Source organism: Simochromis diagramma, unplaced genomic scaffold, assembly GCF_900408965.1.
Source record: "Simochromis diagramma unplaced genomic scaffold, fSimDia1.1 OVJJ01000320.1, whole genome shotgun sequence".
NCBI lineage: Eukaryota > Metazoa > Chordata > Actinopteri > Cichliformes > Cichlidae > Simochromis > Simochromis diagramma.
Genome location: NW_024386773.1, coordinates 1,299,144 through 1,322,096, shown reverse-complemented (window position 1 = coordinate 1,322,096; position 22,953 = coordinate 1,299,144). Strand labels below are relative to the sequence as shown.

The 22,953-nt window shown below is 37.4% G+C and overlaps 1 protein-coding gene across 1 annotated transcript; it reads left to right on the top strand.

Annotated features, from left to right (window-relative positions):
* Window positions 1–20,651: 20,651 nt before the first annotated feature.
* Window positions 20,652–22,427, top strand: gpx1a (glutathione peroxidase 1a). Its single transcript, XM_040002058.1, has 2 exons — window positions 20,652–20,984; window positions 21,746–22,427. Exons 1-2 carry the CDS (start codon window positions 20,760–20,762, stop codon window positions 22,094–22,096), a joined length of 576 nt encoding a protein of 191 aa, XP_039857992.1. The 5' UTR covers window positions 20,652–20,759; the 3' UTR covers window positions 22,097–22,427.
* Window positions 22,428–22,953: the final 526 nt, after the last annotated feature.

Here is a 22,953-nt window from a genome sequence, read left to right as displayed (position 1 = left end):
TAATACATCTAAAAAAGATGCATTTTACTGCAGTTTCCCTCATGAGCAGCAATTCAATGACAGACAAAGGAGAAAAAAGGTTTTTCTCCAGTGTGGAACTGGAAGAGTTGATGGAAGAGACAAAAGCAAAGAGCTCTTTCCCTCAAAGAGGCACTTTGGGGCCGTGTAGAAAATACAGTGAATACATCTGGGCATCAGATGTATGTTATTATCGTAGAAGGAGACAAACCAAAGTCAAGCCTGATGCAAATAAAGCCTGTATTGTTCACAAGCTACAAGTGGTGACTTTCTAAAGGAGCCATTAACTTCTAGCACAAAAAGAAATAGGACACACTTTCCATGGGTGGAATTTAATGAACAAATTTCAGCAAATTTTCATGAATCTCTTTATTTATCTAGCAAAATATAAAATAAGAATCATTGCAGAATCATTATCAGGATAAATCAGAGGATAGCCACCCACATGGCATTATAAGCACAATCGACTGATTAACAAGGTTTACTCTTACTCTCTTTTATACTTCTTACAGTTTCTATTTTACACATCTAAACTAGATTTGTTCATGATGGGTTTGCAATGATCAGGATGCTGTCCATTATGTTGTACACTCTTAATCTAATCCAAGATAAGCTCTTGTTTTCCTTCTCGTTGTTCCCAATCTACATGATGCATGATGTTTTCCATCTTTCGCCTATGCCTTTTTCAGCCGTGATGACAAGCAACATTAGTGGGTTAATCAGTCTATTAGAGTGAAGTCACTCTGTCACTCTGGCATAAGTCCCTTTTATATAAATTTTCCTCACAGCTTTTTTTTAAACATACCAAAGATAGTAACCAACACAGTGAACACAGTCTTTGCCACAGTCAAGCTTCAAATGAATAATAAAATAAGTATTGTTAGTATTGACTCTAGTTATTTATAGGAATGCTTATGTCTCTGCAATTTCAGCTGCATAGTCAGAGCTTTAACCGACCCCTACTGCAGTTTTATAAAGAGAGATTTTTCCTCTGGATAATTAGAAGAAGAAGAAAAACTTTTTCCATATTAAAAGTGGAGTTAGTGAGCTAAAATCTCATTATGTAAATGTTATTGCTGTTTATGGGATTCTTTAAGAGAAGAGTAACTCACAAAAATGCATGTGCCTATGCATTAATGTGACTCCATATATTCAGACTCATATATTTCTAGGACCAGTCTGGGAAAATTGGCATGGTAACCCTTACAAACCCTTCCTGTTTAGATATGATAGATAGTCAGCCATGGCACAAAATAGGTTTAGTGTAGCTCTGATTGCAATGAGACTCATTGTTTCTTGACTTGAGGTGAGTGCCCCTCCTCCTGTTATATTTAAGGTCTGGATTTTTGGTCAAAAACAGAGACGGTGTCTTTAACCTGTGAAAAGTTCTGTATAACAAGCAGTAATCCACATTGAGAGGTGGGAATCACCATAGCACCCAGTGACTCAGCAACTAATTGGATGTTTACATTCCTTTTTTTCTCAGTCCAATTTCCATAACAGCTGACAGCATGGGGATAAATTATTTTATCTGCTAATAGTGTCTATCTATTAGCGAGAACAGCAGCAACCGCAATGAAATTTCCTCATTAAACTTTTTTCTCCAACAACGATGAAAACTGGTACAATATTCATGCCACATCCATCCAATAACTCTTAAAACCAAATTGCATATGTCCAGGTCAAGAAGACTAACTCTCCCTCAGCAGCACACAGGCAGTCTGTCAAACAAAAAACCGGGTACCACAGAGCGTTGCCCTTTAAGGGTAATGATGATGACACCTCAGCTGCCATGCTCTCACTGTGGGCAGAGAAATGGAGAGTTATGTGTCTGGCTGGAGGAAATGTGGCTCATGTACAATCACAAAGTAATTAGAAATCTAATACTTTCATAATAAATTAACCTTATTTCAAGTCCAACTGAGATAAAAAAATAAATAAATAAATAAATAAATAAATAAATAAACTTGAAAGAAGTAAAAGCATGTACTCAACTAAACGACCAAATACCAATATTTCAGTGCATTCACATGTAGGCTTTAGCTCAGAGATGATGCTTCATTATCTGCTGTAGCATAAAGAATAATATGTTATAGATAGCACTCAGGGAATAAATTAAAGCATTCTCCTGCATCTCAATGTCTTAAAGATGCAGGAGAGTTTAGAATGACTCCAATCCCTTGGGGGACATTGCACCTACTGTATCTAGGAGAGTGAGTGAGCCTAGAAGAGACAAAGGAAGTAAAAAAAAATGAGAGCATCCCATAGGGAGAGAGAAAAAGAAAAAAAGAGTGTGTTTTTCAGTGGAAAACAGTCCACAAAAGAGTATTCTGAGTACTGAGACCAATACAAATGCAAGCCCTGCCTCAACAATGCCCCCGTCTCCTGAGGAGAAAGGCAAAAGAAAGTGAGTGCCACAGACAACAGTTTAGAGGCAAGCTGATGGAAGTGGCAGATAAGTGCTCCCCACTGTCTTGAATTAAAATAATCTGCAAGGGGAATTGTTTTATGTAATTTACAATTTCCTAGTGAGAAAGAAAAATAGGAACAATGAAGCCAACAGCCAGTCCATTTCTGTTCATCCATTAGAATAACAAAATGTAATACATTAAACAAAGTACACCAGGGATTCTCAATACCTGGACTCAGCCGCTGGCCACCAACAGCCATTGAACTTTTTGAGCTGTTCTCTCCCATTACAGTGTGGAGGCAGCCTTAAAGCCTTTTTAAAAGGGCTTTAGCAATGGACACATTGACTGTGGACAGCTCTTTCAGTTGTTTTTGGTTACCTTTCATTTTTTTAACTGAACCACTCTAGCACCAGAAATGCTGGGGGTGCGTTGATGTACCAAAGGTGAAGTAAACATCAAAGCTGCTTTGCTAGAAGCAGAAACTGCTGAAGCAGACATATGGGACCTTCTCCACAAGAATAAAATCACCCCATTCATAACTGGACAGAGGTCAAAGCTTTTTTGTACTACCAGGCTGTAAATAAAACTTTTATTGCTGTGATGTTGGTTATTTTATTTCAACAGTCTGTGGGGGTCTTATTTAGTTATTAATTCATTTATTTATTATAATTATTATTTATTATCATATATTTTATTCTTAAATAAAATATATTCCTTATGAAATTCAGAGATAGCACCAAGTATGGGTTCCAAGCACTAATAGAAATGCAAGAATATAGAAGTATATGTGGTTTAGTCCAGTTGTCCTTTCAGGGTCATCCTAGTCATATTTGCTGAGGCATGTTTGAGTTCAGATTGGTGTCATCATGCTTCAGTGAGTATGAAGACACGTGCAGCAGATTTATCTTGAATAATGCTTGCAGCAGTGAAAGAAATGTATCAAACAAAGAGAAGATCCATCATTCGGTATTTACTCAGGCTTTTAAGAACCAATGTATTTTAGTGCAAAATGCTAGGGACACAGGTGAAATGCTTTCAAATATAATATTCACCTGATGATTGATAGTATCAGTGTTTTCAGTACAGCCACAGGGAAAAGGGATTGTCTCTGACAGATAACAGAATCTTAAGACCATGTCTTATTACTGCTAAAAGACTTTTCTGAACAGAGAAAAAACTGAAATTGCAAAAATGGAACTGACTCTTGGAAATGACAAACACATGGAAAAAGGACTTCTTAAATTAAAAGCTGCACTCTTGTCTCTGTCAAAATGGACAGAATTCTTTTATCATCCGTTTTATTAAACACGTTTTTCAGTTCTTATCTAAACCCTTGCATGTTTTATTTAACATAAATGCTCTGATCAAAAAGTTCAGGAAAATGGTCGGCGAACATCCAAATGATTGAACTGACTTAAATTTGACCCAGGATCTTTCTCATGCATCTCTGCAACCTGCTGTTTTCAATTGCTCTCTAAAAAAGCATCATTATGACCACTGCCATTATGCACTCTGTAAGAACAAATATCAACTGTCCCTTTTGAAATGACCTGGATTTTGTGTGGAGGATCATTGCTGGTGATGAGAGTTGAGATGAGAACAGTTTTCAGCAATTTTCACTTTAAGGGTCCACAGAAAGTCATTTTTGACTTTCACTGGGTTATATGGTGTAACATGGACTTTGTCTACTTTTCAAAATAAAAATGAATCAAAGTCCTTTTTTTTCTCTTTGTTTGGGCATACTGAAGGAGATCCAACATGTGTTCCAAAAGTACAAATGCTAAGGGACAGAATGAGACTTCAAGGGAACATCATTCTATACACCATAATACACTATATACACTAATATAACCATGCATTGTGCTTTAGGTTTCATTTTAAAAAGTTCCCTTTTTTGCATCAGTGTTCATTCACAATGAATAAGCCAAACCAAATACAATTATGTTTGCAGGATTTTTTTTACTTTTTAGTATTGTGACCCCTATTAAAGACTCAGTAGAAGCTAATTTCTGAGCAGTGGAATTCAATTTTATTTATACAGCACAAGTGTTTTGACTAGAAGGTAAATACCCTATAAGAGCGGTCCCCAACCCCCGGGCCTTGGACCGGTACCGGTCCGTGAGTCCTTTGGTACCGGGCCGCGAGAGTTGAGGCTCAGGTGTGAAATGTATGGTTTTCAGGGTTTTTATCGGTTTTCAGCGTTATTTTGTTATCGTTTTTATCGTTAACTCGGTTTTCCTGGGTCTTTTCACGTGTGTTATGAATAAATCTTCTTTTTTTCGGTACCGGTACTAGTTTTATTTTGTTGTATTTATCCGCAACACCTTAAAGGCCGGTCCGTGAAAATATTGTCGGGCATAAACCGGCCGGTCCGTGGCGCAAAAAAGGGTGGGGACCGCTGCCCTATAATATTAGAGAGAATATTTACAGCTTTGAGTCCTCTAAAAGCCTTTAGGTTTTTACACCTGGATTTTGGCAGCTTATCTAATTTTTCATTTCATCCAACAATGCCTTGGCAGTATCCTTTTGGGTTATTTTGAAAGTGTAATTATTGCTACGGTCTCGGGTCACATGGACTAACATGTGAGCCAAACCATTTTTCATTTCATTACACACAATTTAATTTATGGACATCTATGGTTTGTTTTCCTTGCGTGTGTGGATTGGATAGGTTGCTACCAACATCTGGTGAGAAATTCGTCTCAATAGCACCTTTAGAAATATATTTACTTACATAATCGGTAATGTCATCAATACTCGTTAGCCAATAATATGACTCTGAAAAGTCCTCATTTTTGAAACTCTGACCTGAGTGACTGAGCCCATATACTCATCAGGAAGGTGTTTACAGAGTTCAAGTTGGAGAGCTGTTTTCCTGCAGACTTGAAAAGGACTCCAAGTCTTTTTTTGGCAACGGCAGGTATCTCCCCACCCAGTGCCCATCAGAAAGTATGTAGGTTTTCCATGTTCTACATTGATGTTTTATACTGTTTATGATCTCTCCAGTGGATATTTCTAAAGTTCTGTTTGAGTGAGTGATCTTGGTTCTCAGTCACCACCCTGACCACAGTCCCTCTTGTTCAGCTACTCAATTTTTCCAAATGGCCAATGCTAAGAATAGTGCTGGTGGTTGCACATGTCTTCCATTTCACATTTTAATAGGCCACTGCCCCCCTGGTACAACTCAAAGCTTTAAAAATGGTTTTGCCCTTGTCCTAGTCAATGTCTGTCCAGATTTTGCCACAGGTCTACAGAGAGCTTTGCTTTTGTCCTGAAGTACAATGTGAAGTGTGGGAGCCTATAAACACAGTTTTGTGGCTTTCTAAATTAAACTCCATTCAACTCAACTCCAGCTGTAGTGTATTTAAGAATGATTAAAGCAAAAAGCATGACATTGAACAAAATGAAAAGTGCCACAGCAAAATATACTTCTGCAAATGATTAAAAGCAGCTTTTTACTCTGTTATTACTAGTTGCCATTTTGACAGTGACACATTATTAATACCAATGAATAAAATTGCTGCAGCAACAGCAGGATATGTACATGTCATACTTAGTTAAAAAGAAGACAATTAAACACACCTACGCAGGCCAAACAGCAAAGTGTACAAAAAATAAGGGCTCTAAATTGGTTTCAGTATTTAGAAAACAGATGCTTCTCGGATTACAAAGGGATTTGCACAGCTTTTATCACATATATACTAATAGTTTTTCAGAAAGGTAATGTTTTAGGTGTAACATTAGTGAAGGTCCCGTTATGTTGTATTTTTAGAATAAAAAAACAAAAACATTTTTTGCTAGACAATGCCACTCTGTCAAACCGCCTAATGTATGACTCAACAGGCACTGCAACGCAAACAAGAATGCCCAGCAACGACACAGAATGTAATTCAGAGGATGGCAACATTTGACCATTTTCTGTAGCTTGGGTGTTATTAACAGCAATGGTGGAGACCACTCTATCAGAGGCATCACTTATCTCCCTAGCAATTATCTTTCCCTTTATATATTTTGCTTTTATTTCATTACCCAGATTTAATAGACCTATATCATGCTATATGTCCTGTCTATTCTGTGTTTGCTTTGTCACATGGGTATGCTGAGTGTTAAAATTTCAGTATTAAGGAAGTCTTTTCACAGTCTTGTTGCTTCACATGAAGGAAAGGATGATGGAGCATGGTATCTCAACAACCCTTTTATAGTCTACAATTCATTTCAAAGCTGTAAGGGGGGAAAATGGCTTGAAGGGCCTGGGAGCATAATGAGTGACAGTAGTCACTGCCACCATGAACAATCCAGGTGTCACTCAAGCAACAACACTCTTTACACAGACTTATTCAGCTCTGACAAATGAACAAGGGCTGTCTCAAAGTCACAGAGCTGAATAAAGCCGTTAAGTCCTAAGCCTCTTTTTTTTTATCTTTCCCATTTACTTTTTCATTTGTTGACTGAGGTCCCAAAACCCCACACCTTGGTTAGGTTCCCCAATCCTGCTCATAGACTGACTTGAATGGTTCAATTGCTTCATGGATTGCTTTTGAGAAAATCCCTCAAGAGGACACTGGAGCAATTTATTTAATTTGCATGCCTATCTCAACAAAAGATACACCCAAACTGTTGAAATATTTTAGCGGACAGAGTGTGTGTGTGTGTGTGTGTGTGTGTGTGTGTGTGTGTGTGTGTGTGTGTGTGTGTGTGTGTGTGTGTGTGTGTGTGTGTGTGTGTCTTCTCTTTTATATAGCAGAGCCTTATCACAGATATACAAGCTGACCAGGTTTCTAAATGCAGAGTTTTATAAACCCAACATGTGGTCCAAATAGTACTACAAATGAAATAATTTGTGCTGGGGAAAAAAACACATATGGGGTTCACATTGGGAAATCATCCACATCCTACTGCAGCCAGCAATAGTTGGGTTCCACTGAGTCATCTATCTGTTATTTGAAGAACCTTTTCATCCATTTTCCTTTGACACTTTCACCCTTTCGATATTTCAAGCAGGACAAACATGGAGCACAATAAACAATATTCAATACACAATTGCTGAATCCAATCACAGAGCAGCGGAGAGCATCTGAAGCCATTAATAACTTGGTACCTAGTACATAAAAAAAGAGAAAAACTACCCTATGTCTAAAAATAGCTACCTTTCTTATATTGTATTCACATCCATCTTCCTGATATTCATTCACAGAGAGAGGAAAACAGCAAATAAAGTTTAAATCAGATCAATCATATGTAGATGTGACATTTAACACCAACATTAGATCCCCAGCTGCTTGATGATAAAAGTCATGTTTGAACACTTGATCGGCCAACTCTGCTGAGGCTCCTACGGGAGCAGTTAGTTTCAAGGTAGTTATTCAACAATAACTTATTTATTACATTAATATGATATACTGATTAAGGATTATATCGCATACAAGAGATGCATCTCATAGAAAAACCAGAAGGAAAAAATACTTGATAATATAGTCATTGAGGTCTTAAGGTAAACAATTCCATCAAAAAGGCTTTTTTTAAAAGCGATTTTAATTAATAAATTATTATTACACTTTTTTTTTCATCTTAAAGAGTCATCACTTTGTTCACATGGCTTTCAATATAATTATGTACCGCCTGCTAGTATAAATGTTTTGACATTAATCTTTTATTTGCAAATTTGGTAATGTGCAAAATGTGCAAAATTGGTTCGTCAAAAAAACTTTTTTTTCCATCATCTTTTAAGGAAGACATATAGCTTCATCACTTTGAGACTTTGTGCCCAAGTACAGTTTAACACATTCATTGGACCATCATCCAATATAAGGTTTATGCCATAGCTCCCATAAATAAACAGCAGTGGTAATTGCCAAAATCAACCATCTGTAATCGGTTAATCCATCAGTATACACAAGCTCTTTAATCAAAATGACATTTTTAATGCTAAAATATAATTATTGTTGTTATCCAAGGATTTTAAAATGTACTGTTTTTAGTAGAAAAAAATAGTAACGTGACACATTATTAGTTTTTTTTATTAAGATGCCAAATTACAGTTGTCTAGGTTTTTGTTTTGAAACAATTTTTTGACAGATTTCTACAATCTGTGTTGTGTTTATGATAGGTGGGCTAATAAATTGGTTAGCACTATATATAGTATGGGCAATTGTTTGGAAAGAAGAGATGTAAGGCTTCATAGAAGTTAACAGTTTGATAACAAATCATCCCAACAACCTGTAATAAGCATGAAAAACACCTAAATGAACCCCTTTTACATTTTCAAGTATGATACTGTAATATGCACAGCATACAAATCCAACAACCTTTTCTGACCTTTCTGAATAAACATCATGTTAGCTAAAAGTCTGCATTTTTAACAGACCCTGCGGACTAGCATCTGTGCACTCCTTTGCATCACTCTTGCCCATGCAGATGACATGAGTAAGAATTGCAAGAGGCAGTACCTTATGTTCCAAAACTGGGGCTACACTTTCTTCATGATCATCTTTCCATGTGTGCCAGTTGCTAAAAAAAAGAGTCTTTTCTAAGGCACAAATGACAACTTGCTTTATATTCAGTCCAAGACCTCTGTGCTGGCAAGAAACTTTGGTGCCCTAAAGCAAACAAATGTTCCATCATCTGCCTTTCACAAACCTTTAGATCTCTGTGAATGTCAGCAGTATTATTCTCCCACTCCAGTTCCCAATCCAGTCTGAAGGCCTGGCCACCATGCTCGAACCAAATCTCAAGATGCCAAGGCGCCTGTGTTGTAGCCCACCACTTAAAAGCCAAGGCAGAGACGAAAAACACTCAAGCCGATCGATGGTCTGACTAGCGCAAATATCAGGCCTGACCATGGGGCAGCGACTCAAAGTGTCTGACAGACAGAAATCATTCTACCATGACAAGCCAGGCATACTAAATGCTGATGAGCTTGTCTGAAAAGGTCTCACCACTTGGGATATTCAAAGTGTCAGCTATCTTCCGAATACTACAAAAAAGAGAGATGTAGAGAGAGACTTACGTTGTTCAGCTGCCTCTGTTAAATGTGAGCTATATTTTAAATTCTATTTCATTCTTCAACATCAGAAATAAGTGTGTTATTTTTTTGGTTTAATTTTTCAGAGCATTTGCCTTTTAAACCAATTTCAAATAAGTTTAAAAAGATTTAAGGTTCTAATGTTCAAGATGCTCTTCAAACCCTTCCTGCAAATATATTTTACCTGACTCTTCAACTGCTCTCAGAGTGACTCAAAAAGTTTTGAAAGGGGAATCAAATTCCAGCAGAATACTTTTCAGTCTTCTGAAGTCAACAACACTTAAACTCATCCAGGCAGGAAATGACTAGCAGTGATGTGTCAACCAGAGAACACAGAAAGTCAATGACATTCTCCAACTTTAAGTGACGAGGTCGGAGAATGCATAGACAGTGGTGTGCACCACACTAACAGGTGTTAGTCATTTGTGTTAATTAAATTTTAAGTACTGGTTTTCTGAAGCTATAGTCACAAACATGTAGAATTAAATGTCCCACAGATAAAGCTACAATTATTTAAAAAAATTATAGTGAAATAACATTTGTTTTATATAGCTTAAAATTGCCGGTGTTTTTCTTAACTGCAGAAAAAGAAATTCAGACTTTACAGTTGACCTTCTAAAGACAGATTTCGCTCTCTCTCATACACACACACACACACACACAGATGCACAGTATATATACTTTACATTCTGCCTTATAAGTCTGCTTTCTACCACTAAAAGATCAATATGGACTTACAGAATATTTTTCAGTCATCAATAATAGCCACAGGGGCTACACAGACAGACACACACAGAGAGACAGACACACATGCACACACACACACATTTGAGAGAACCAGTAGTGGAAAACAGATAAATAAATTTCTAAATATACATATATTTGGTTTTGCTTTTTTCATTTAAGCACAACAGCTGAATCTGTGCAGTTTAAGTACAACGTCCTGTGATAAAGCCAGACTTTGTGAAGGTTGCCATATCTAAATGATTTGATTCTGTTGAAAGCCATATTTATCACTTTAACCACCCAAATTATGTCTGTGTGGCTGTGGTTGTATTTGATATTAGAAACTAAAACTTCAAGACGACCAGTGAATTAAATAAGCAGCTCTCCAGCACAGTTCATGCCAAAACATAAAGACGATAATTTGATGTAAACCTATGATTTACATCAGAAGACTCCATTATTTTAGCTAGGTAAGTAAATTGACCATTTGAGTTTATCCTGTATTGTTTTATTTTAAGATTAAAAAAAAAACCACGTGTCCAAATTATAGGAAACCACAAGCACCTCAAAGACTATCAAAAAACAGCTAATATATGGAGCTATACTATTACAACTAGCTGCAGTCAGACTGTAAGCTGACCTCTCAGATAGGCTAAGTGCCACTGGAGCAGAGCCAGGCTTAAACAGCGTCCAAGCAGATGGTAGAACCGGCCAGACACGACACACAAACACATTCCTCCAGTGGACACAGATTTATTGAGACAACCTGTGGTGTTGCCACCTGTTTTAGTACACTTCACAATTAAACCATATTCACAAAACTCTCTGCTCGTCACAATGATTCACCTTCACAGAATCCCTTGAGCAACTATCACTGGAGTCATTTATCATTAAGTGTGAAGAACCCCAAATTGTTTCTCTCTCTCTCTCTCTGTCTGTCTTCAACTTTATCACCAAGTTCATCTTTCATATAAATTGTGGGATGCCAGGAAGGAAATTTGATCATGTTTTTGTTTTTTTACATAATATATTTTACCTTAGATCTGCCTGAAAACTCAGAGCATGACTCAGAAGGGCATGTGTTGAACATGGGGTTAGATACCGATCGTTTACTTGCCTCTGCCTGACGTAAGCCCACCTCAGATTTAGCAGTGATTCATTCTGTTATACACACTTATGCATTTCCTTTAGGGAGTTCATGAAATTAAAATAGGAATACTGGTACAGCCATTTTCTAAAAGAAACTCCACAAATATCACAAATACAGAAAATATTTAAAATTTGGACAAGACATTCACTCCCCAGCAGCTAGTTACACCTTGCTAGTTGGATCCTATTTTGATCCTATTTTCAAAACTGCCTTAATTCCTAACAGTGTAGATTCATCAAGATGGTGGACCTTCCATATTGACATGAAAGCATCACAAAATTGCTGTAGATTTGTCAGCTGCACATCCATGATGTGAATTTTCTCTTCCACAGCATCCCAAACGTGTTCTCTTGGATTAAGAACTGGTTACTTTGGAGACCATTTAAGTAAGAAAACCAGTTTCTTGAAAAGAGCCCAGCCTTGTGACAGGGTGTGTTATTCAGCTTGAAGCAGCCATTAGAAGATGGGTACACGGTGGTGATAAAGGGATGTTCATTGGTCAGCAGTAACACTCAAGTAGGCTGTGGCATTTAAACAATGCTCAGCTGGTACTAAGGGCCTCAAAGACTGCCAAGAAAATATGCTTTCATGTTGTTTACACCAAATTCTGACTCCACCATCCAAATGTTGCAGCAAAGACTTGTCTAAAAAGGCAAAGTTCTTCCAATCGTCTATTGATCAATTTTATTGAGCCTGTGTAAATTGGGTTTAGGAATAGCAATCTCACCAGTCTCCTTTGACCTCTGGCACGAACAGGGCATTTTCAACCAGAGAAGCTGCTCACTAGATATATTGTTCTTTTTTGCATCAATCTCTATGAACCCTAGACATGGTTGTGCAAGAAAATCCCAGTAGATCAGCAGTGTTTTAATACCCAGACCAGCCCACAAACAACTATAGCAAGTCCAAAGTCACTTAAAGCATCATTAAAATCATAGCTGAGATGCTGTGATTCAAAGCAAATGTACGTGATTGGCTTGATGTTGATGATTCTTGGCATGTGCTTACATATATATGAACACATGCCATGTAGTGTGTCTAAATCAAAGTGTTCTAGATTTCGTATTTTATAATTCAATTCAATTCAATTTTATTTATATGGCGCCAAATCACAACAAAAGTCGCCTCAAGGCGCTTCATAGATACAGAGAAAAACCCAACAATCATATGACCCCCTATGAGCAAGCACTTTGGCGACAGTGGAAAGGAAAAACTCCCTTTTAACAGGAAGAAACCTCCGACAGAACCAGGCTCAGGGAGGGGCGGCCATCTGCTGCGACCGGTTGGGGTGAGAGAAGGAAGACAGGATAAAGACATGCTGTGGAAGAGAGACAGAGGTTAATAACAGATATGATTCAATGCAGAGAGGACTATTAACACACAGTGAGTGAGAAAGGTGACTGGAAAGGAAAAACTCAATGCATCATGGGAATCCCCGGCAGCCTACGTCTATTGTAGCATAACTAAGGGAGGATTCAGGGTCACCTGGTCCAGCCCTAACTATATGTTTTAGCAAAAAGGAAAGTTTTAAGCCTAATCTTGAAAGTAGAGATGGTGTCTGTCTCCCGAATCCAAACTGGAAGCTGGTTCCACAGAAGAGGGGCCTGAAAACTGAAGGCTCTCCCTCCCATTCTACTTTAAATACTCTAGGAACAACAAGTAGGCCTGCAGAGCGAGAGCGAAGTGCTCTAATAGGGTGATATGGTACTACAAGGTCATTAAGATAAGATGGGGCCTGATTATTTAAGACCTTGTATGTGTGGAGCAGGATTTTGAATTCTGGATTTAACAGGAAGCCAATGAAGGGAAGCCAAAACAGGAGAAATATGCTCTCTCTTTCTAGTCCCTGTCAGCACTCTTGCTGCAGCATTTTGGATTAGCTGAAGGCTTTTCAGCGAGTCTTTTGGACATCCTGATAATAATGAATTGCAGTAGTCCAGCCTGGAAGTAATAAATGCATGAACTAGTTTTTCAGCGTCACTCTGAGACAGGATATTTCTAATTTTAGAGATGTTGCGCAAATGGAAGGAAGCAGTCTTACATATTTGTTTAATATTTGCGTTGAAGGACATATCCTGGTCAAAAATGACTCCAAGGTTCCTCACAGCGTTACTGGAGGCCAAGGTAATGCCATCCACAGTGCTTTTGAACCTCCTCATCAGGCTCGTTTTCTCTTTTTCTCAATATATGACTGACAGCATATCAGCAATGAGGTCCAACCATCTAGAAACAAAGTACCAAATAAACTGAATAAATAAGGATGTATAAATAAATAAATATAACATAGAAACAAGATAAACTCCTAAATAAATGAGAGGGAGGAGGTCCTCACTCATTAGTCTTATCAGCAAACTCTTTCTCATTATGATGTTCTCAACTCCCCAAATTATTTACAACCTCCAAAATGACAGCAGCAGCACTGACATAGAGATAAATGCTGTCAAAACAACTGTTATTTGGCTATTTTGGAGTAATCCATAATGTTAATTAGTGTAGTGCTTTTGTGCAAAATCTCACAGCACGAAAGAACATTGCACTATTGTGCATCATCTTGTTTCATGCCACTCAAATTTGCAGAAAACTGAAATCCAAACTCTAAATTGCCCCCTACCACCAACATTTCCAATGTAATAACCTCTACATACTGAGGACTCACAAAAACAAGGATGTGTAAAGCAAGGCAATGGTAATAGTTCTGCATAATATACTTAAACAAAAAATCTGGAGATGTTAGCCAGGTGCCAAAGTTAAACAGAAAATATGCTCATTAATCTGAGCTCTAATTGGAGCATTTGGCAGCACAGCAATTATCGCTCTTTCTTCCATCTTGAGCACCCTGGTGCCCATTAAAAAAAGAGGAAAAGGGAGACACTCTTTACAAATGAATACTCCTGGGAGAACCAAGACTTTCTTCCTGCTGTGCTGAGCTGTGCACCACTGATGGCTGATGTAATAAATAAGCTGGAATCGTCCAATTTGTTCATAAACCTATCAATGTTTTACTTCAAGCACTGTCAGCGTGTATTAGAAGGCTTTTTTCTCCTTTGCTTCTAAATACAGGACAGCAATAGGTATAAGTTTTACGTTCAGGGTATTCACAGTGCATTACAGAGGCTAATTAATAAAAACTTTATTTAAACTTTAAAATAAATACACAAACATAAAAAAAAAAGGAAAAACAGAGCAAAGTGCATACATTTCTGACGTTTTTTGGTAAAAGCCAGTGAAAAAAGGTTGGACCAGTTTTTAACAAGTAATAAAGGAATTATATAACACTATGACCATGGTATTGAGTCATCTTTTGGGTCTTATGAAACGCCAGATTCATTTTTATTTGTAGTAAGTAGAAATTTTGTCAGCACACTCACATGTATTAAATGTATATTTTGAACAATATTTTGTTTATTCTATTATAACAGCCAAAAAAAAAAAACATAGACACAAAAGAATAACAATAAAGTGCTCCTGTCAACTGCAACAAACAACTTTAAAACAGTTACATGCAAGATCTTACTTAAAAAGAGGTTTATGTTGTGATTTATAAAGAGTTCATCTAAAGTTTATGTACTTTACTACTGTACTTGTCCGTCATTTCTTACATACCCACTTGGTCTGTCTGTTGTATATTGTTGTTCAGTGTCACTCCTTGTTTTGTTGTTATGGCATTCTGTGTAATATGTTGACTAACTTTATTTGTCAAAATAAAAAAATGCTCCTCTGCATTAGAACCTGATTTATTAGCAGGCTTACATTATCAACTGGTATTAGCTGTTTGTAAATCTATCAGTATCTGTACCGTGTATGTACAGGGCAATCTGCAACTTCCATTTTGGCAATACATGTGTTTGAAACAGCACAAACACATGAGCCAGTTGAGCCAAGCAGTAAAGAAAGAAGTAAATAGACAACTACACATCAGATATATTTTTATTCTTTGTGTATCTAATTTTTTAAGTATATATATATATATATATCAACTGATATTTTGCAATATCAAAATTTTAAATAAACAAATATCAGTATCAGCGTTTGCCTTGAAAGTCCTGCATTAGTTGAAATTTTGTTACACACAGTTAAAGTGTGGTCTTGCTCAACAACCTCTTTCTTTACTGTCAAAATTATGTGATTTAGAGATTAATGAGGTAAAATACTTTACAAATGGCCAACAGAAGTAGAATATATTGATTTAATTACTATTTAAAAAGGCCAACATTTTTATTAGCATGATTTAAAAAACAACTAGTTGATAGCAAATATATATACCTGAATATAAATTATTGCCATTAAGGAATCTAATGGAAGACCTGGCATGATATGGTCTATGAGATTTCTCCCCAAAACGATAGCACTTGTGAACTTATTATCCAAAATTACACACTGAATAATTAAAATTATACTATTTAATGTGCTTTATTGAATGGTGATTATTCAGCAATTGCTATGTTTTGTTATATAAATGTTCTCTTCTGAACACAGACCAAAACAGAAATATTGTTGGTTCCGTTTGTGCCTTAGTGTTTTGGGGAAATACACACAAAGTTTTTCTGATTTGGGGCAGCTTGTCAAGCCTGCTACATGCATTATATTCTCTTGCCATTTTGTTTTATTGATGCATAAACAGAAGAGCTCTGTACAAAGAATTCTGGTGAAATAAATATCAAGCTTTTAAGATTTGGGCTCTTGTCTTTTTTTTTTTCTTTTTTTTTTATAAAAAGGTACTTTAATTTAGCAATACACACAAACAAACAAACAAACAAACAAAAAAAATCCCAACAAACAAAGATACTACGCTCTAACAATAACATAATGGCACAGTGAAACCCGCAGATGTGCTCGGTCTGGGGGAGCTCCCCTCCACCTCTTTGCAGGTCCCATGTCGTTAGGTTTTTACTACTGTCCACTCAGCACTTTACAGTCCATCCCTGATCATATTCGGAAGGGTATTTCCAGTCTCTTTTATAAACTACCTTTAATTTAAAAAAAAAAAAATGGCGTTGATGCCAACATGTACTATTAGCAAACATCATATTGCCATTAATATCCCTTCATTATTTTATGATTGATAAACCTCACCAAGCACTGGATACTCAGTGAAGATTATAAGAGTCAAATTCTCTATCAAATGTCCACAAACCGTGTATTCACCAGTTCAAAATATAATAGTGGCTGCTTTCACTGAAGCTGTCAGAATTAAATGACAACATGGCAAATGCTTAAAAAGTCAGATGGATTGAAAATGACCAGTTAATTGCTTGATTGATATAATTGTTAACAGCAAAAGCACAACTGGGGGACTCTACGCAGAAGGCTATTTTTGACACTTTCGCTGCTTTGAAATTTCACAGTGGGGAGCCTTAGCCAAGTGGATTTATTAACCATCACAGGACTCCAACTAGGGAGTCCAGAACAAAGAACCACTGCCAAAAGCACAAGCCTCTGTACACAGCCTTTGTTTTGCCCCTCTGCACTCATCAGTACACAAGTGTGCTGTCTTTTGATGTTTCTTCAATATACTGACAGTTCATCTGAAGCAAAAAGTTCCGAAATCCAGCTAACGCAATCACAACTTGTTGTGTCTCTGCTTCGCATCAGCTTCACTGGTTTTGGCGAGGGAACAGGGAAAGTAGCGTAAAAAGGGTGGTTTCTGCACCAGCATACAAAATGTTAACGATCCACACTCAAATTCAGGAAGGCTTACATTTTAAATGTTGTACTATGACTTGTCGAAGGGGCAAGAGGTGGAGCGATTTCAGCATTTATCACAAAGACCAATTTTTGAACTGATACACATTTCCTGGCCAGTCGCCTCTCAAGCTCCCTTTCTCACTGCTTTCATCATATTGTAACACTAATATGGTCCCTAGAGATGGGCAGACACATGTGCCATTTCACTGCAAGCTCACTTATCATCCATCACTTTCTTTTTTACACAATCTACATCTCCAGAACCAATTTGTCATTTGGAATATCAAATTGGACAGGAAAACTATACAATCTACCCTCAGTTCTCTCTCTCACACATTTTTTGGATGTGAAGGTGGGAGGGCGGTGAAGTGGGCACACTGGGTCAGAAAAATGCCCCTGGCCTTGAAACTGTGAAGAGGTTAGTGCAGAAGGAGGATTTAGCAAGTGCGGCCCAGAATATGTGTTAGCCATTTGGAGGAACAGACAGAGCTGCTCCAGCCCTGTATCCATGGCAACCATTTCAGGACCAACTCAAGTTCTCGTTGAGGTCTTTTGTTTCTCCAGAGGCTGTGATTAAAGGAGGTAAAAGTGAGAAAAACGAGAGAACAGAGGATGAGACTAGCCATGCTGACACTTATCCTCTGTCAGCTGCACTTTTGAAAATCCTTCCCACAGCAAATATCAGTGGACAGTGTCTTACTATTCAGACACAAAGTACCAGTCCTCCTATCTGAGAGCACTCTCTGGAGCTCCTGATGCAGGGACTGAATGACATCCTGAGGCCTGGACGCTAATGAGCTGAGATCATTACGCCAATTATTTTAGCTTAGATCAGGACTTGGCTGTGACTGTGCAGAGGAAGTAGGACCCACTGCTAGCCTAATTGATGGCTTGGGAAAAAGAGGATGAGCAAAACAAAAGGGGTTTGAACCGGAGATGGGAAAAGTTCATTGCTAAACTCTAGTTAAATTCCATCAGGTTGGTGTGCATGAAGCTATGATAGGGTTTATGCACTTAAAGTCAGTAAGGTTCAGTTAGCTCCATAAACAATCAACATAACTAAATTTCAGACACAGAGAATTACACAAATGTTGCAGGTTGCTCTAAATTGGCTGTAGGTGTGAATGTGAGCATGAGTAGTTTTCATTCTTTACGTGATGAACTGTTGACCCGCATTTCAAATATTAGTTCTCTCAGCCCTTTGTTTTGCGCTAATGTTACCAGAACCTCCCAACTCCCAGCATTGTAGCAGTGCAATAATTTCTGACTAACCATTTCAAGGTGCTACTCCTTGTTACACTGTTTTGGTAGAGCCCAGTACAAACACAGCTCAGCTGGACTTGCTTTGAAATGTGGGAAAAAGATTTCGGAGACCCAAGAGAGGGTGCAGTATTAAGTATCATGAAAACAGATCCAGCAGAAATTATTTCCTGCTGTTTATAGGATATTTGAGGAAAGATGAGTTCACAAAGGGATCAACTGGGAACATACACAGACATCTCACTAAGAGCCAAATGACTGATTGTGCTGTTAGAAGCACTTGAGTGACAATAAAGCAGATAGCTACAGCTTCAGTAACAGTGCTATAGGTTTAGTAGTCTGACCTTTGATTGAAGTGGGTTGTGCTGGCTCACAGAACATCTGATGTGGTGTGCACATCATTAATCTGACATCAGTGATGACTTGGTAGGTTTAATGGATAGAGGGTTAGGTGGATGAGTGGATGAACTGATGCATATTTTTTTCTTAAGATCAAAATAAGAATAAATAATTACAATTAAAGATAGAACCAAATCACATTACTATCAAGCTACTGAAATAATTAAATAAATTAGGATAATATCAATTTCCGCCATCCTAGTATTTCCATTTTTCCTTACAGGCAGCAACAGAAGGCTAAGATTCTTTGTCTCGTCTCAGTGGTAAGGAAGTTTTTTCCTTTTTCTTTTTTTAAGGCTAAACAGGCCTTCTAAAGCACCTCATTTTATTGAAGACTCGGCGAAGTCTCAACTCCCTTCAGATAGACTAGAGCAACGATTTTGTCACGTTTATTTTTCTAACATTACTTTTAGCTAATTAATCCAGTTTAGTGTTTTCATTTGTACTTTATTCATTGAACTTTTCCCTTGATGAATAGTAGAAATACTACATACCCTACATTTAGCTCTGTTTTCAGACTGTATCAAGTCAGCTATCCAGTAATGCACTTGGATTACATTCCATGACATCTGAATCCACAAAGCACACCACACCCTGACCAGATGTGCCATGACAATGCTCAAGGGAAAACACAAAAATCAGTCAGTCCCAAGAGTCTTGCAAAGCGTTGGGCAGCTAAAAAACACAGAATATGTCTACAGGAGAAGTAGACATGGCTATGTGTTGTTGAAGTACACAATGCAGCTGGATTAATATGATAAATCTCATCATAAGTTGTCTACTTATACCTGGTGAAAAGTAGGGTACTCGTCGTCTAATGCCATTTTAAGAGAATGGCAACATCGCCATCTAGCGGTCAACTGCACAGCCTTGTTTAGATTTTTTTTAAACATATACCTGATTTTTAGGTTAATATCTTTTAAAATATTAACAAAATATAATAATAATAATAATTTAGACATTACAGAAAACAGTCTTTATATTATTGCTAATAGATATGCTATAGTAAAAAATAGTGTTTACCAGATGTTTGACCTTTTATTTAATTATTATTTACCTTAGTACTGTCAACATAAAACACTCCAAAAAGTGGAAGCTGTGATCCAGTCCTTTTCGAATCCCCAAAAAGCTCGACGAGGTCCTCGTATGAACTTGCAGGCGGGTGTAATCTTTCTTTCTTGTTGGCTGATGGCCAGTTATCACAGTAACTTCTGAGCAGATTCCCGAATACAAGATGTAACGGATAGCAGGATATCAGGATACTGACCACACACACATTCATATAGTCTGACATGATTGTTTACCCACAGGGGGAGCCATAAGTGAACACAGCTATGGCTCTTATTTTTAAAAAAAAAAAAGACACCATGTTTAACAGCATGGTTTGTGTGTTTTCCACTTCTCCAGTCATTAGTTCTCAAGTCATTTCACTAAGCAATAAATAAATTCACTTCCTGCGACTTCCTGGAAAGTACCATTCATGCACACAAAAAGGGGGGGTTGTTGTAAACAAACTGTAAATCTCTTAAGACATACCGATGTGAAATACGTTTTGCTAACAGAGTTTCTGCAGTTTCGGTTGTGTAGGTTTGTGTACGTGTCCAATATCAAAATTGGCAGTGGTCATTTAATAAATATTTGCTAAGTAAAAACTATTATGTCATTTTTCTTTACTTATTTTGATTGGAGATTTAGACGTCAGTGACTTCCTCAAGTGGTTAGAAACAATGATAATTGCCATACTGGATTACCACATTTGTTAAATTCTTGTGCAACTTTATTTTTATAGATCGGTATCTATAAAGAAATACATTTTTTTTTAAAAATAGAGAGAGATTTCGATAGCAGGTGAAAATTAAATGCTTTAAGTCTTTCTGCAAAACGATAATAAAACAATACTACTAATAATAATAATACAAATAATAATAATTTGCATTTGCACTGAGGGGTGTTGTTAGATAGGCTACTTGTCCCGCCCTAAGAATAAAAGCGAGGGCTGGACTTGGAGCAAATTTGAAACGTGATAAGGAAAAGCTTTTTAATCCGAGTTCACGGTTTCAGAAGTCTAAATCATCTGGATTTTTTAACAATGGCTGGCCATTTGAAAAGGTTTTACGACCTGACAGCTAAGCTGTTGTCTGGAGAAACTCTCCGTTTCTCTGCACTAAAGGACAAAGTTGTACTTATTGAAAATGTGGCGTCTCTCTGAGGAACGACAACCAGGGACTACACTCAAATGAACGAGCTTCATTCTCGCTACTCCGCCGAAGGTCTCGTTATTTTGGGTGTACCCTGCAATCAGTTTGGACATCAGGTACAAAGCGTGTTTGTTTTTTACTTGAGAGAGAGAGAGTAATGTTTATGAGGTGACCAAAACTCCGGACTAGCCAAATCCAGGCCTAGCTTCCTTATTCTTGACATGTGAGAAATATGACCTGAGAGCCGTCCGTATTTTAGTAACACGAGTTTACAGACATGCGTGTGTGTTATCAGTCTGACATGAAACAGTTTTAACTTTAGGAATCTTTTAGTTCAACTAAAGTGGGCAGTAAGTGTTCAAATACATGTGAAGTGTCATATTTAAAAAAGTAATATATTACATGAAGTGTCTTATTAAAAGTATTCTGATTGTTACTAAAATATTAGCAAATTATCAGTGTCAAAGCAACATTTTAGCTTGCATATTTATAATATTTATAAGCTCCTGGTATGACAATGCTGCTAACAATATTGATTTTTATATATAATACAGCGCATTATTTTCTAATATCCTAAATTTTCAACGATGTTCTATGGTAAATATGAATCTGTCCAAATACCATATCTGTCGGATACATTTATCAGGTTCATAAACACGATTATTTACTGCTAAAATGTCATGAACCAGAAAAATACAATACAAAGTGTAAATTAGCGAATAAATCTCAAATACAAATACACCTGCCTCTATACTGCACCTAAGTACTCTAGAGGAAATGTAGGTTACACTACAATTCCTCTTATTTAGCTTGTTTAATTGAAACCCCACTTTAATGTCTACATCTATCTAACAGTGCTTGTGTTTTGGTGCAACAGGAGAACTGCAAGAACGATGAAATCCTAAGATCTCTGAAGTATGTCCGTCCAGGGAATGGCTTTGAACCAAAGTTCCAGCTCCTCGAGAAGGTGGATGTGAACGGAAAGGATGCCCACCCCTTGTTTGTCTATCTGAAGGAAAAACTTCCATTCCCCTGCGATGATGCCCTGGGTCTCATGAATGATCCAAAGTACATCATTTGGAGTCCAGTGTGTAGGAATGACGTATCCTGGAACTTTGAGAAGTTCCTGGTTGGTCCTGATGGGGAACCCTACAAGCGCTACAGCAGAAATTTCCTGACAAGTGACATCAAGGCAGATATTAAAGAGCTACTTAAGAGACTCAAATAAAGTGTGCTGGGAAATTTTATGGGTGATTTAAAACATAACAGTTCAGAAAGATCAGTCAGCACATACACATATTAGGATAATTTGTCATGCTTTCAGATCTCAAGTTCCAAAAATGTTGTAGCAGGCCTGGGTTTGTTTGTGATATTTTAAATGACATCCACTACTGGATTGTTCAGCCTTTTAACTCAATGACGACACTCCTTTAAATGTTTTTGTGGAGGGGTTTCTGATAAAAATGTAAAAGTTTGACGACCATTGTGAATGTCTTTAATAAGATCGCAAATATTTTCACTTCCTTGACTTAAAAGAAGAAATAAATGTTATTATAATACTTGTGTTGTGCTCATTTCTTATTTGCAATGGTAATGGACAGGTAGACGGTTTACATCAGGCAGGAGTCTTTGTGGACTGCGATGTTCAGATGAGGCATTGTGCTCTGTAGTGACAGTAGGGAGCAGGGAGAGGTATGCGCTTGAGAGAAGAGGAATAAAAGTAGAAGCAAGACAGAATGAGATGAAAACAGGTTTAAGACTGAAGATGCAATGAGAGGTAGTGAAGGTGGATGAGTTTTAATACCTGGGTTCAACCATCCAAAACTATGGACAGTGCACGAGAGAGGTGAAGAAGAGAGTGCAAGCAGGGTGGAGTGAGTAGAGATGAATGTCGGGGATGAATTGTGACCAAAAAATAGCAACAAAAGTGAAAGGAAAGTTCTCACTACAAGACAGTATTGAGACCTAGTATAGTTTGGACATGGTGGAACTCCAAAAACAAAAGGAGGCTGAGCTGAAGGTGGCAGACTTGAAGATGCTAAGATTTTCATTGGGAGTGATGAGCTGGATTAGAAATAAGTACCA